This window comes from Hemiscyllium ocellatum, chromosome 37 (assembly GCF_020745735.1).
Source record: "Hemiscyllium ocellatum isolate sHemOce1 chromosome 37, sHemOce1.pat.X.cur, whole genome shotgun sequence".
NCBI classification, from domain to species: domain Eukaryota; kingdom Metazoa; phylum Chordata; class Chondrichthyes; order Orectolobiformes; family Hemiscylliidae; genus Hemiscyllium; species Hemiscyllium ocellatum.
The window spans coordinates 7,061,033-7,074,968 of NC_083437.1; the positions used below are offsets into that span (position 1 = coordinate 7,061,033).

Genomic DNA, 13,936 nt, shown 5'->3' on the forward strand with positions numbered 1-13,936 from the left:
GATGATGGAGAAAGGAAGAGAAGATTATGCTGATAGTGACAGTGAAAGGTGCAAAAAGTTTCAAGTGAAGCATAAAGACAGACATGGGCTGTTTGCATTGTATATTCTAAATGCAAACAGTCAAATGCAATCCATGTAATTCCACATACATTACTGCATAAGAATGTCACTTCAGACCTTGTGCTTAATTTTCAGAAGTGTGACTGGAATCTGTAACTTTCTGACCCTGTGGGGAACATTGCACACATTGAGCTAAGACAATACCAAAGCAGGAATCCTGACTGATTTGATGTAAAACTGCCTGGTAAAGTTGTTATGGGGGATTTCAACATGCAGCTAGACTGGGAGAATCAGGATGGTACTGGACCCCAAGAACAGCTTGTGCTGGAGCCTACCAGGGAGAAGGCAATTCTGGATCTAGTGTTGTACAACGAACCAGATTTGATCAGGGACCTCAAAGGAGCCATTAGGAGGTTATGACCATAATACAACAAGTCTTATTCTGCAACTTGAAAGGGAGAAGGGAGAATTGGAAATGTCAGTATTGCAATTGAACAAAGGGAATGGCAGTGGAACAACAATGGCAGACATTTCTGGATATAATGCAGAAGGTGCAGGATCAGTTCATTTCAAAGAGGAAGAAAGATCCTCAGGGGATGCAGGCGTGGCCATGGCTGACAAGGGAAGTGAAGGACTGTATAAAGATAAAAGAGAAGATGTACAACATTGCAAAGATGAGCGGGAAGCCGGAGGACTAGGAAACATTTAAAAAGCAAAAGAGGATAACTAAAAAGGCAACGTGGAGAAAAAAATGAGGTATGAAGGCAAACTGGCCAAAAGTATAAAGGAGGATAGTAAAAGCTTTCTTTAGGTATGTGAAAAGAAAAAAAAATGGTTAAGATTAAAATTGGGCCCTTGAAGATAGAAACGGATGAATTTTATATGTGGAACAAGGAAATGGCAGAAGATTTGAATAGGAACTTTGGATCTATGTTCATTGAGGGAAGACACAAGCAATCTCCCAGATGTGATAGTGGCTGAAGGACCAAGGGCAATGTAAAACTGAAGGGAATTTATATTAGGCAGGAAATGGTGTTGGATAGACTGTTAGGTCTGAAGGTTGGTAAGTCCCTGGGACCTGATGGTCTGCATCCCAGGGTACTTAAGGTGGTGGGTCTAGAAATCATGGACGCCTTGGTAATCATTTTCCAATGTTCTATCGATTCAGGATCAGTTCCTGGGGATTGGAGGGTGGCTAATATTGTCCCACCTTTCAAGAAGGGAAGAAGAGAGAAAACAGGGAATTACAAACTGATTAGCCTGACATCAGTGGTGGGAAAGATGCTGGAGTTAATTATAAAAGATGAAATTACGATTCATTTGGATAGCAGTAACAGGATAGTCAGAGTCAGCAAGGATTTACAAAGGGAAAATCATGCTTGACTAATCTTCTGGAAGTTTTTGAGGATGTAACTATGAATATGGATAAGGGAGAGCCCGTGGATGTAGTGTACCTGGACTTTCAGAAAGCTTTTTATAAAGTCCCACATAGGAGATTTGTAAGCAAAATTAGGGCACATGGTAGTGGGGGCAAAATACTGATTTGGATTGAAAATTGGCTGACTGACAGGAAGCAAAGAGTAGTGATAAACAGGACCCTTTCGGAATGGCAGATGGTGAGCAGTGGGTTACCACAAGGTTCGGTGCTGGGACCGCAGCTGTTTACAATATACATTAACGATATAGATGAAGGCATTAAAAGTAATATTAGCAAATTTGCTGATGACACAAAGCTGGGTAGCAGGGTGAAATGTGAGGAGGATGTTATGAAAATACAGGGTGACTAGGTGAGTGGACGGACGCTTGGCAGGTGCAGTTTAATGTGGATAAATGGGTGGTTATCCATTTTGGTGGCATTATCAGAAAAGCAGATTACTAACAAAAGGAGTCAAATTAGATAAAGGGGAAGGACAACGAGATCTAGGTGTTCTTGTACATCAGTCAATGAAAACAAGCATGCAGTTACAGCAGGCAGTGAAGAAAGCTAATGGCATGTTGGCCTTCATAACAAGAAGAATTGAGTATAGGAGCAAAGAAGTCCTTCTGTAGCTGTACAGGGCCCTAGTGAGACTGCACCTGAGTATTGTGTGTAGTTTTGGTTTCCAAATTTGAGGAAGGACATTCTGGCTATTGAGGGAGTGCAGTGTAGGTTCACGAAGTCAATTCCCGGAATGGCGGGACTATCATATGTTGAAAGATTGGAGTGACTGGGCTTGTATACACTTGAGTTTAGAAGGATGACAGGTGATCTGATTGAAATGTATAAGATTATTAAAGGATTGGACACTCTGGAGACAGGAAGCATGTTTCCGCTGATAAGAGTGTCTAGAACCAGAGGACACACTTTAAAAATAAAGGGTAGGCCATTTAGAACAGAGTTGAGGAAAAACTTCTTCACCCAGAGAGTGGTGGATAGATGGGATGCTCTGCCCCAGAAGGCAGTGGAGGCCAAGTCTCTGGATACTTTCAAGAAAGAGATGGATAGAGCTCTTAAAGATAGTGGAATCAAAGGTTACGGGGATAAGGTAGGAGCAGGATACTGATTGTGGATGATCAGCCTTGATCTTAATGAATGGTGGTGCTGGCTCAAAAGGGCCGAAGATCCGAATGGACTCCTCCTGCACCTATTGTCCATTGTTACTAGACAAGGGTCACTACGCGTGGACAGAGAGTATAGCGTTGTCAGACCTACTGGGTTTCGCGAGCAATTTCTTTTTTTTGTATCTTTTTAATCAAAGCAGCATTGGATTTTCTCTTAATATTTCTCTCCTGCAAGACAAGGAACCAGGGAACTCGAATTTATGTTGCCTTCCTGGTACCTAGGGATCAGGGATGTCTCAGAGCGGCTGCAGGGAATTCTGCAGTGGGAGGGTGAACAGCCAGCAGTCAGTACATGTCAATATCAATAACATGGGTATAAAAGAAATGAGATTCTACACAAGAATTTAGTGTTAGGTAATGGATTAAAGAGGAAGATTGTAACCTCCAGATTACTTCTGGTGCCACACGCAACTTAGTACAGGAATAGGTCATTCAGTAGGAATAGTGTAGGTCAGATGAATGCTTGGCTGAAGGGATGATGTGGGGGAGGGGTGAGGGCTTCCGATCTTTGGATCATTGGGACAGGTTTTGAGGTAGTTGGGACTTGTAAAAGCTGGACAGGTAGCCCCTGAACCATAATGGATCCAATATCCTTTCCAGGAGCTTGTGCTGTTGGGAAGGGGAATGGCGTACATAGTAGCTGGGAAGTCAGGAGCAGAGAACAATCATATGAAGAAGGAATGCTAAGACAATCCAGTAGGCAGAGAAAACATGGGCATAATAAGGCACATGAGAGATCCAGAAAGCTAACTTGTGTCTATATTAATGCTAGCAATTATCTGGTAAAACAGATGAACTTCGAGCATTGATCAGCATGTGGAAATTAGATGTTGTTGCAATCACTGAGACATGGTTAAAGGACTGAAGCGCGACATTTCAGGGTATAGAGGTTTCAAGTGCATTGGATGGGGCAGGGGTTTAGTGTAACAGAGGTGAGGCATTGAATTATTGATAAAGGAAACCATCACTGCAGTAATGAGGGAGGATGTCATAGAAGGGTCTTCAAGTAAGTCCATCTGGGTGGAATTTGGAAATAAAAAAAGAGACAATGACTTTGCTGGGATTATACTATAGGCTTCCCAACATTCAGAAGGAGAGAGAGGAGTTAATCACAAAAAGGTGAGAGAAAAAGGATTTAGTAGTAGGAGCTTTCAACTTTCCTAACTTTAACTGAGATTGCCTTAGATTGAAATGTTTCAAGCACATGCAAGAGATCTTTTGGTGTCAGTACATAGATAGAAATGTAGAAATGGGGCATGTGATTGGCTTCATTCCTTAGGAGAAAGTCTGTCAAATTGTTGAAGTGCCAATAGGCGAGAATTTTAGGGATAATGACCATAACTCTTAAGTTTCAAAGCCATTATGGAAAGGTATAAGGATAGTGCAGAAGTTGTGCCTAAAATGGGGGAAGGCCCAATTCAATATTAGGGTTATATATAACAAACATAACTGCAAATAGCTACTTCCAGTCTAAGACGACATTAAGAAGTGGGAGTCTTTTAAAAGAAAGTGAGTTGCCTCTCATTCTACATTTCAAAAAGGGTCTGGATCTGGTCAGTCATGGTTCACTGTGCAAATAGCGGGAAACCACCTCGACAATGAACAGTGTTCAGCTTTCGCACATCATTCATCGCTGCAGGAAGCAGAATGTATTTTTAATTCTTATTGTTAAACAACATCCTCTCGTCTGGGACTTGATCAACCCATATTCAAAAGCAGTCTTCATTGTTCTTTGAGCAAAACGAATCATCAAAACTCCAAAGAATCAGAAGAAACACATGTATATAAAATCATAGAATCCCCATAGTGTGGAAACAGGCCATTTGGCCTAACAAGTGCACATCGACCCTTTGAAGAGTATCCCACTCAGACCAATTCCCCTACCCTATTACTCTACATTGCCCCGAGCAAATGCCCATAATCTACACATCGCTGAACACTATGGGGCAATTTAGCCTGGCCAATTCTCCTAACTTGCACATCTTTGACTGTGAGAGAAAACCCACGCAGACACAGCGAGAACGTGCAAACTCCACACAGACAACTGCCCAAGGCTGGAACTGAACCGAGGTCCCTGACGCTGTGAGGCAGCAGTGCTAACCACTGAGTCACTTTGTCACCCAACCAATTAAATAAGTGGATTTTCCTGCTCAGCATTACGTTCTAGACAATCAAGAGCTCTGAGCTTCTCAAAGTCTGATTCTTGTGAAGCTGGTCACAAACCAAATCTCAAACCTGCCCAGGGATAGGCAGCTTGCAAGATGTACATATCATATACTCAACATGGAAAGGATAAGTGCACTGTAAAAGTCCCCATCGAATTTAGAGATCAGGGATAAATTACATGCATCATATTTGCCTTTATAATCATGGAGATGCAAAACATAACTGGCTCAATTCCACTTGTCAGTCATACAGGCTTTCAGTTTAGTTACACTTCAAGATGATAATGGAATGCACAATTGATCCATTCGGGCTTTTCAGTTGTCAATGCACTCTCCTCACTTGCAGGATGTTTTTAGACTCATATCCCCATTAGCAATTTCTTTTTAGTTTAGCCAATAGTGAGACCATCAAACTAAAACTCAGATTTAACAATGCATAATAGGTTCAGGCTGTGATATTGATACAGAGACCATAACGTCCTAATCTCACCAAGAATCGCCAACATTACAAGTACAAAATTTTAAAGATTTCTGTGTTTTGGGGCTACATCTTAAATTTAAAATAAATTGATGAATTAAGGAATCATGTAATCTGATTGGTTTGGTTGCGATGGGATCCAAGTAATGAGACTTGCTGGGAAGGTGCAAGATGTCCAGAACCACGGATAATGGCAAGAGCTGACTCAACAAATAGACATTGCTGGAAATTTCTCTGGAAGTATGAACTTCTGAGGGGGCTAATTCCCCTGTTTTCTGTACTGTTTTGAAAATATGACCCAGGAAATGTCAGACACAACGTTCCTGGTTTAACTCCTAGTTGACAACAACTAAGCCTCCAACCTCCGAAATGAACCCCTCAATCACACATTGACCCTAACTTTTGATTCTCCAAAGGATCCACTTCCCCCAACCCCAACAACTTGACCCGATGCACTTTCAGATCACACTAACACCTAATCAGCCCTGACTCAAACTGCTACTAACACCCCTCAAGCACCCATTTACCCCAAACCACTCCAGACTAATACTCTTCGAAAGCCAGACACAACATACCCTTATCCCAACCTGAGTGGCCCCTACCCAAGCAGCTATCGTACTCTGCTATCCTGCTTCACTAGCACCCAACTTCATAACCTAACTTGCATCCAAACCTGGCCCAATCTACCCACTTCCTACCCATCCACTAACATTCACAGTAGACATTTAAATTAATTTTACAATAGCTAGAAGTGTATCCACCTTGGTCCAACGCTCTAGTGAAGTGCAGAGCATTTTGGTAGAAGATACGTTCTACCTTTCTAAAGAAACTGGACTCAGAGAATCTAGCCAGAAACACAGAGCAACACAGTTGTAGGAGAAAGCAGGAGCACAGAGGCAATCCAACAATGACAGCTGCCCTGCAGAAGACCAGAGACATTAGGTCAGGCGAACAAAACTCTGGTCAAAGAGATAGATCTGCAGAAGTATTTTAAAACAAGAAAAAGTGAGACAGGGAAGTACAGGATGGGAATTCCACAGGCTGGGAACTAATGAGCTGATAGCACGGCAAACAATTAACATTCAGAATCCTCAAGGATTTTAACTTTCCAAACATCGACTGGGACTGCCATAGTGTTAAGGGTTTAGATGGAGAGGAATTTGCTAAGTGTGTACAAGAAAATTTTCTGATTCAGTATGTGGATGAACCTATAGGGAAGGTGCAAAACTTGACATAATCTTGGGAACGAAGGCAGGGTAGGTGACTGAGGTGTCAGTGGGGTAGCACTTTGGGGCCAGCAACCATAACTCCATTAGATTGAAAATAGTGATGGAAAAGGATAGACCAGATCTAAAAGTTCAAGTTCTAAATTGGAGAAAGGCTAATTTTGACAGTATTAGGCAAGAACTTTCAAAAGCTGATTGGGGGCAGATGTTCGCAGGTAAAGAGATGGGTGGAAAATGGGAAGCCTTCAGGAATGAAATAATGAGAATCCAGAGATATTATATTCCTGTCAGGGTGAAAGGAAAGGCTGGTAGTTATAGGGAATGCTGGATGACTAAAGAAATTGAGGGTTTGGTGAAGAAAAAGAAGGAAGCATATGTCAGGTATTGACAGGATAGATCGAGTTAATCCATAGAAGAGTATAAAGGCAGTAGGAGTATACTTAAGATGGAAATCAGGAGGGCAAAAAGGGGACATGAAATAGCTTTGGCAAATAGAATTAAGGAGAATCCAAAGGGTTTTTACAAATATATTAAGGACAAAAGGGTAACTAGGGAGAGAATAGGGCCCCTCAAAGTTCAGCAAGACAGCCTTTGTGTGGAGCCGCAGAAAATGGGGGAGATACTAAATGAGTATTTTGCATCAGTATTTACTATGGAAAAGGATATGGACTATATAGACTGTAGGGAAATAGATGGTGACACCTTGCAAAATGTCCATATTATAGAGGAGGAACTGCTGGATATCTTGAAACGCATATAAGTGGATAAATCCCCAGGATCTGATCAGGTGTACCCTAGAACTCTGTGGGAAGCTAGAAAAGTGATTGATGGGTGCCTTGCTGAAATATTTGTATCACTAATAGTCACAGGTGAGGTGCCGGAAGACTGAAGGTTGGCTAATGTGGTGTCACTGTTTAGGAAGGGCAGTAAAGACAAGCCAGTGAGCCTGACGTCGGTGGTGGGCAAGGTTTTGGAGGGAATCCTGCTGAACAAAGAGATCTTGGAGTGCTGGCTCATAGCTCCTTGAAAATGGAGTCGCAGGTAGATAGGATAGTGAAGGCGGCGTTTGGTATGCTCTCTTTTATTGGTCAGAGTATTGAGTACAGGAGTTGGGAGGTCATGTTACGGCTGTACAGGACATTGGTTAGGCCACTGTTGGAATATTGCATGCAATTCTGGTCTCCTTCCTATCGGAAAGATGTTGTGAAACTTGAAAAGTTTCAGAAAAGATTTACAAGGATGTTGCCGGGGTTGGAGGATTTGAGCTACAGGGAGAGGCTGAATAGGCTAGGGCTGTTTTCCCTGGAGCGTCGGAGGTTAAGGGGTGACCTTGTAGAGGCTTATAAAATCATGAGGGGCATGGATAGGATAAATAGACAAAGTCTTTTCTTTGAGGTCGGGGAGTCCAGAACTAGAGGGCATAGGTTTAGGGTGAGCGGGGAAGACATAAAAGAGACCTAAGGGGCAACATTTTCATGCAGATGGTGGTATGGGTATGGAATGTGCTGCCAGAGGAAGTGGTGGAGGCTGGTACAATTGTAACATTTAAAAGGCATTGGATGGGTATATGAATAGGAAGGGTTTGGAGGGATATGGACCGGGTGCTGGCAGGTGGGACCAGATTGGGTTTGGATATATGGTCGGCATGGACGGGTTGGACTGAAGCGTCTGTTTCCATGCTGTACATCTCTATGACTCTGTGATTAGAGGACCACAAACATTATGGGGTTAGAGGAGCCAATATACATAGGGAGAGACAGCTGGGCCATGAAGGAATCTGGAATAAGCCTGTGAACTTCAGAACAGAGGCATCAGGAGTCATGGAGCATGTACAGTGAACAGCCCTTCAGTTCTTCATATCAATGCTGGTCACTGAGCACCTATCTATTCTAATCCCATTTTCTTACATTTGGCCCATAGTCCTGTATGATATGGTGTTTTGAGTGCTCCCTTAAGCACTTCTTCAATGTCTGAAGGTTCTTGCACCTTCCATTCCTTTAGGCTCAAATTTTCATACCCACTATGCTCTGCATGAAAAAATTCACTCAAATTCCCTCTAAACCTCCTGTTACTTACCTTAGAATGGTGCCTCTTGGTTAGTGACACCTTGAGTAAGGGGAAAGATTTTCCCTAACCACCTTGTCTATGACCCTCATAACTTTATATACTTCAATCAGTTCCCCATCCCTCCAGCATTTCCTGTTCAAAGGAAAACAATCCCATCCTATCTAGACTCTATTCATAGTTGACTAAATCCAGCCAAGGCAACATCCTGGTGAATCTCCTCTGCACCCTCCCTTATGCAATCAAATCCTTCATACTGCGCGGTGATCAGAACTGAACACAGTACTCCAGCTGTGGCTGACTAATATTATATATAGCTCCATCACAATCTTCTTGCTCTAGTATTCAATGCCCTAAATAATAAAGGCAACTATCCCTTATACCACTTTAACCAACTTATCTACCTGTTCTCCTGCCTTCAAGGATCTCTGGGCAGATACACCTACCTACTTCCTAGGGCCTGACCATTCAAAGAGTACTCCCTTACCTTGTTCATCCTCCCAAAATCTCACCCTTTTCAGGATTACATTCACGTCTGTTCTGCCCATCTAACCAACCTGTCAACATTATCCAATAATCTAAGGCTTTTCTCTTCACTATTGCCAAACCACCCAATTTTCATCTCATACACATTATTCAACTGTGGGTCAACGTGGGATACTGCGTACGGAAGCGATATTTGTTCAAGACTTGGTGCAGCCAAAGACACACTTATCATGATCTCATAATTATAAAGAGAATGACAGAGATTGGCCAGAACTCATAAGAACAGTCAAGTCTAGAAGTAAAACAGACATGATTGAGGGCTTCAGCAATTAAGCAAAGGCATGCGCAAGATTGAATAGTGTTACGGATGAAAAGGAAGCGGTAATGGTGGTGCAAAGTCAAATTTAGAAACTGAGTCAAATAATGGCACCGACGCTAATAATGTAACTCAGTGACAATTGTCAGGGAGATAGATGGAGTCAGTATCTAGGAGATAAAGTCTGGACCCCTCTGCGCTGTGTACATTTTATAATTATTTATAATGTGAAACCTGCATTTGGGTTAGAGATATGCACAGCAGTTTGGATTTCTTGGAGGAAATTACCATTTTGTTTTAATCTGTCATCACTAGGAAGGCCAACATCTGAGACGCATCCATAATTGCCCTGAAGTGGTGGCAAGTACAATTTTTGAATCATAATTGCCCCTGTGGTTTAGGTGATATACAAAAAGTAGCATGCATTTGAAATCATTTCCTAAGCCATTCCTTCTTTGGGTGCAGTATGACACATTTACATGCAGCTGTATTGCTGGGTCTAGCTTTAATGGAGCAGAAGACTTATAATGCAGGAGCAGACCATGTTAGGGAACACATACATGCTGGGTGCATGAACACTTACCATACTGAGGGGGTTCTGGGCTACTATTCATTTCTGCCACAACTGGAATCATTAAAGGATACACTGAGGATTCTGGACATTTCCACCAGAGTAAATGGGGACAAACGGAGGATTTGGAGCAGGACAGGACACCAGGGAGAGGTATACAGGACAACACATCAACAAAGAGGAGAAGGAAAACAGGATACAAGTGGGACAGAAAAACAGTGAAGGGAAACAAAACAGAGGATATAAATAGATTCAAAAGGGAAGAAAGGGAGGAAAGAAGAAAAAGAAAGTAAACAGTGATTGATAAAATGGATAATAGCTTGAACATATAATCAATAATTAAAATAAATCCCATTTACAATTCAACATCAGCTCACATCACGTATGTAGTTGATTAGTTTTACTTCAAAAAGGTGATTTTTAAATAGCTGCAGGAAAATAGCTTTTACGTCATCTTCACTCTCACATTCTCCACCAGGATTTATGAGGCTGATTAATTGTCTCCAAATACTGCCACAATTTCAAAGTTTCTGTGGTCTCCAGGATATTAAATTTGAATAAGACAAGAAATGACTAATGTCAACTATTGTCATTAGTTGACAATACAAGATACATGGGGAATGCGAGGAACAACTTCTTTTTGCATTGACGAGTAATGACCTGGAATTTGTTTCCTGTTGCAACTTAAAATCGTATAACAGTTCTAAACACGTTAGATCGCTGAACTGAAAGAGTATCACTTTCTGTTAGAGATAAAAATGGATAACCAACCTCCACAAAACTGAGCTGATCACCAGAATGTTAGTGGGAAACAAAATCATTACACATCAGTGAGCACACCCTTTGATCTAGATAAAAGCTGAAAGAACTGTGGATGCTGTAAATCAGAAAAAAAAACAGAAGTTGCTAGAAAAGCTCAGCAGGTCTGGCAGCACCCGTGAGGAGAAATCAAAGTTAACATTCAGATTGAGTGGCCCTTCCTCAGAGGAAAGGTCACTCAATCTGAAATGTTAACTCTGATTCCTCTCCACAGATGCTGCAAGACCTGCTGAGCTTTTCCAATAACTTCTGTTTTGTACTGATGATTTAGAATTTTACTTTCAGCTGATAGGCAGTAGTCAGCTGAGAAAAAAAACATGTGTTGAAGCAAATCTTTCCCTTTTGATGTCGTTATTTATACTTGCTTCCAGTTCCTATCAATATTTCTTCCAAGGAGCACATGAATGGAGATGCACAGCTACCTAAAAATTAGCATAGAGTTACTCACAGGGTCTTCTGTTTGAAGTCACCTCTGTGTGTACAGTAGTCATGCAATAAGATAATATGTACTAAAATGGACTGTAGAACACAATAAAATATTGACAGGAAACACTGGATCCTAACCTATCCAGACTGCAGACACGAACAGAATCCTCCCCAACTTTACCTTGCTGAAATTCTCAAAGTCACAAAAATCACTATTCTTTGATTCTCAATGAGCCTTAATTATTTTAATGACTCATGAGACATGGCTGTCCTTGCCGGGCCAACATTTATTACCCATCCTTAGTTGCCCTTGAGAAGGTGGTGGTAGCTGCCTTCTTGAACCGCGACAGTCCGTATGCTATAGGTAGACCCACAATGCCTTTGGGAAGGAATACAGAGTTTTGATCCAGTGACAGTGAAGGAGCAATAACATATTTCATTAAAATAATAACTCTCTAATTCAGGATGCTGAGGAGCTTGGAGGGGAACTTGTAAATGATGGCATTCCCATATATCTTTGTCCTACTAGGTGTTAGAGGTTGACGGTTTGCAAGGTAATGTCCAAGGAGCCTTGGTACATTTCTGCAGGAGAGGATAGGGAAGTTGTTGATGCAGTAACAATAAAGCGGGCTGTTGTATCCCCATCCCTTCCCCTGCCAAAAGGTTGTTGATAGCACAAACTTCAGTGATGGGAATGCCATTACAGCGGAGAGATAGTTTCTTATTGGAGATGGCCCTTGCCTGACATGTTTGTGAATGTTACTTGCCACCTGTTAGCCTAATATTGGATATTGTCCACATCTTGCTGTAGCTGAAAAGGTGTTGCTGGAAAAGCGCAGCAGGTCAGGCAGCATCCAAAGAGCAGGAGAAATGACGTTTCGGGCATGAGCCCTTCTTCAGGCTCTTCATTCCTGAAGAAGGGCTCATGCCCGAAACGTCGATTCTCCTGCTCTTTGGATGCTGCCTGACCTGCTGCGCTTTTCCAGCAACACATTTTCAGCTCTGATCTCCAGCATCTGCAGTCCTCACTTTCTCTACCTCTTGCTGTATTTGGACACATGCTGCTTTAATATCTGAGGACTCATGAAAGGTGTGGAGCATTTTGCAATCATCTATGAATATCCCCACTTCTGACCTGCCCTTGTCATTCCCTTCCACTGATTAGATAATATCATGATCCATAATCACACAGCTAGTTCGAAACATTTTCCTTGTTCTCAAACAGCTTCCTCTCTCTAATCACCCCCAGTTCTGAAGTACTTACATTCCTCTAACTCCAGCCTGTTGCAAATCTCCAATATTTAAAGTACACTGCTAATGATGACCATGCCTTCAGCTATCTTTGCCCTAAGTTATGGAATTCCCACCGTAAACAGCCCCTTCTTGGCTCAAAGGTGATCAATAATATCAATTATTTTAACCAAGCTTTTAGTCAGCTGTCTTAATGTTTTCTTCAGTGGCTCCTCTCAGTTACCTCAGAATACTGCATTTCATTCAAGGTGTGATGTAAATACAAGCTATTGTAGCATTTCCTTCATAGGTGGCAAGACAAGTCAGATGATTCAAATAATGAAGCACATGTGTAGAAATTATGCAGAGAACAACCTGTTCAAACCTGAATGACTCAAGTTAAAATTTAACTTCCAAGCCAAGTCAAGATATTCTAGACACATCAGTTGCAGTGAAAACAAAGCATAAACAATCAAACGTGGGAACAGAAGGACCAACTTGTCTCTGCTGGTGTAATGTAATCAAAGTGCAAGGTCATTCTGTGTGGGAGAGTGGGCTGGACATTGTGGCATTTTAATGATTATTCATTGCCATGGTTGAGCACTCGGACATGCCCTGGGAACGTGGAGGCACCGAGAACTGAGCTGTTGTGTTTAGCAGCAGATTTAACGACCATATGTCAAATTATCTAAAAGGGACTCCAAACTCATTGTACTGATAAGCAGGGAGGGAGTCCATGCTGTGACCTATCAAGATTCAGTTAAGAAGACATCTAGCGATTACACTAGTGGTTTTTCTTTTATTTTATTCTTTCATAGAATGAGGATATCACTGGCAAAACTGGCATCCCTTACGTCCCTTGAGAAGATGATGGTGAGTACCTTCTTGAACTGCTGCAGTCCACATGTCACAGCAGCATCTACCATGCCATTGGTTTGATACAGCAACAGTAAAGGTATGGCCATTGAAGAAGGGAATTTTCAGAAAGTGGTGTTCCCGTGTTACTGCTTCGAGATGGCAGAGGTTGCAGTTTTCCAACATGGTAACAAAGGAGCCTTAGCAGTTTGCTGCAGTACATCCCATGGAATGTGCAGCAATGAATATTTTAGATAAAGTCAGAGAGATGTACAGGACAGAAAAAGACCTTTCAGTCCAACTCATCCAAGTCGACCAGATGTCCTAACCTAATTTAGTCCCATTTGCCAGCACCCGGCCCATATCACTCCAAACCCTTCCCATTCACATACTTTATAAATATTGTAATTGTACCAGCCTCCACCACTTCCTCTGGCAGCTCATTCCACACACACACCACCCTCTGTGTGGAAAAGTTGCCCCTTAGGTCCCTTTTATATCTTTCCCCTCTTACCCTGAACCTATGCCCTCTAGTTCTGGACTCCCCAACTCCAGGGAAAAGACTTTATCTATTTATCCTATCCATGCCCCTCATGATTTTATATACTTCTAGAAGGTCACCCCCTCAGCCTCTGATGC

The 13,936-nt window shown here is 42.0% G+C and overlaps 1 protein-coding gene across 4 annotated transcripts in view; it reads right to left on the reverse strand.

Moving 5' to 3' along the window:
- hspg2 (heparan sulfate proteoglycan 2) overlaps positions 1-13,936 on the reverse strand; it is a 530,364-nt gene that overhangs the window by 350,760 nt on the left and 165,668 nt on the right. Inside the window, exon 1 of one of the 4 annotated variants that reach the window (XM_060851819.1) lies at positions 9,980-10,048. The exons of the other annotated variants lie outside the window; for them this stretch is intronic. Coding sequence (XP_060707802.1) covers positions 9,980-10,031 — 52 coding nt within the window. The 5' untranslated portion in view covers positions 10,032-10,048. Of the gene's footprint in view, positions 1-9,979; positions 10,049-13,936 lie in introns of those variants that run through there. 4 annotated transcript variants of the gene reach the window in all.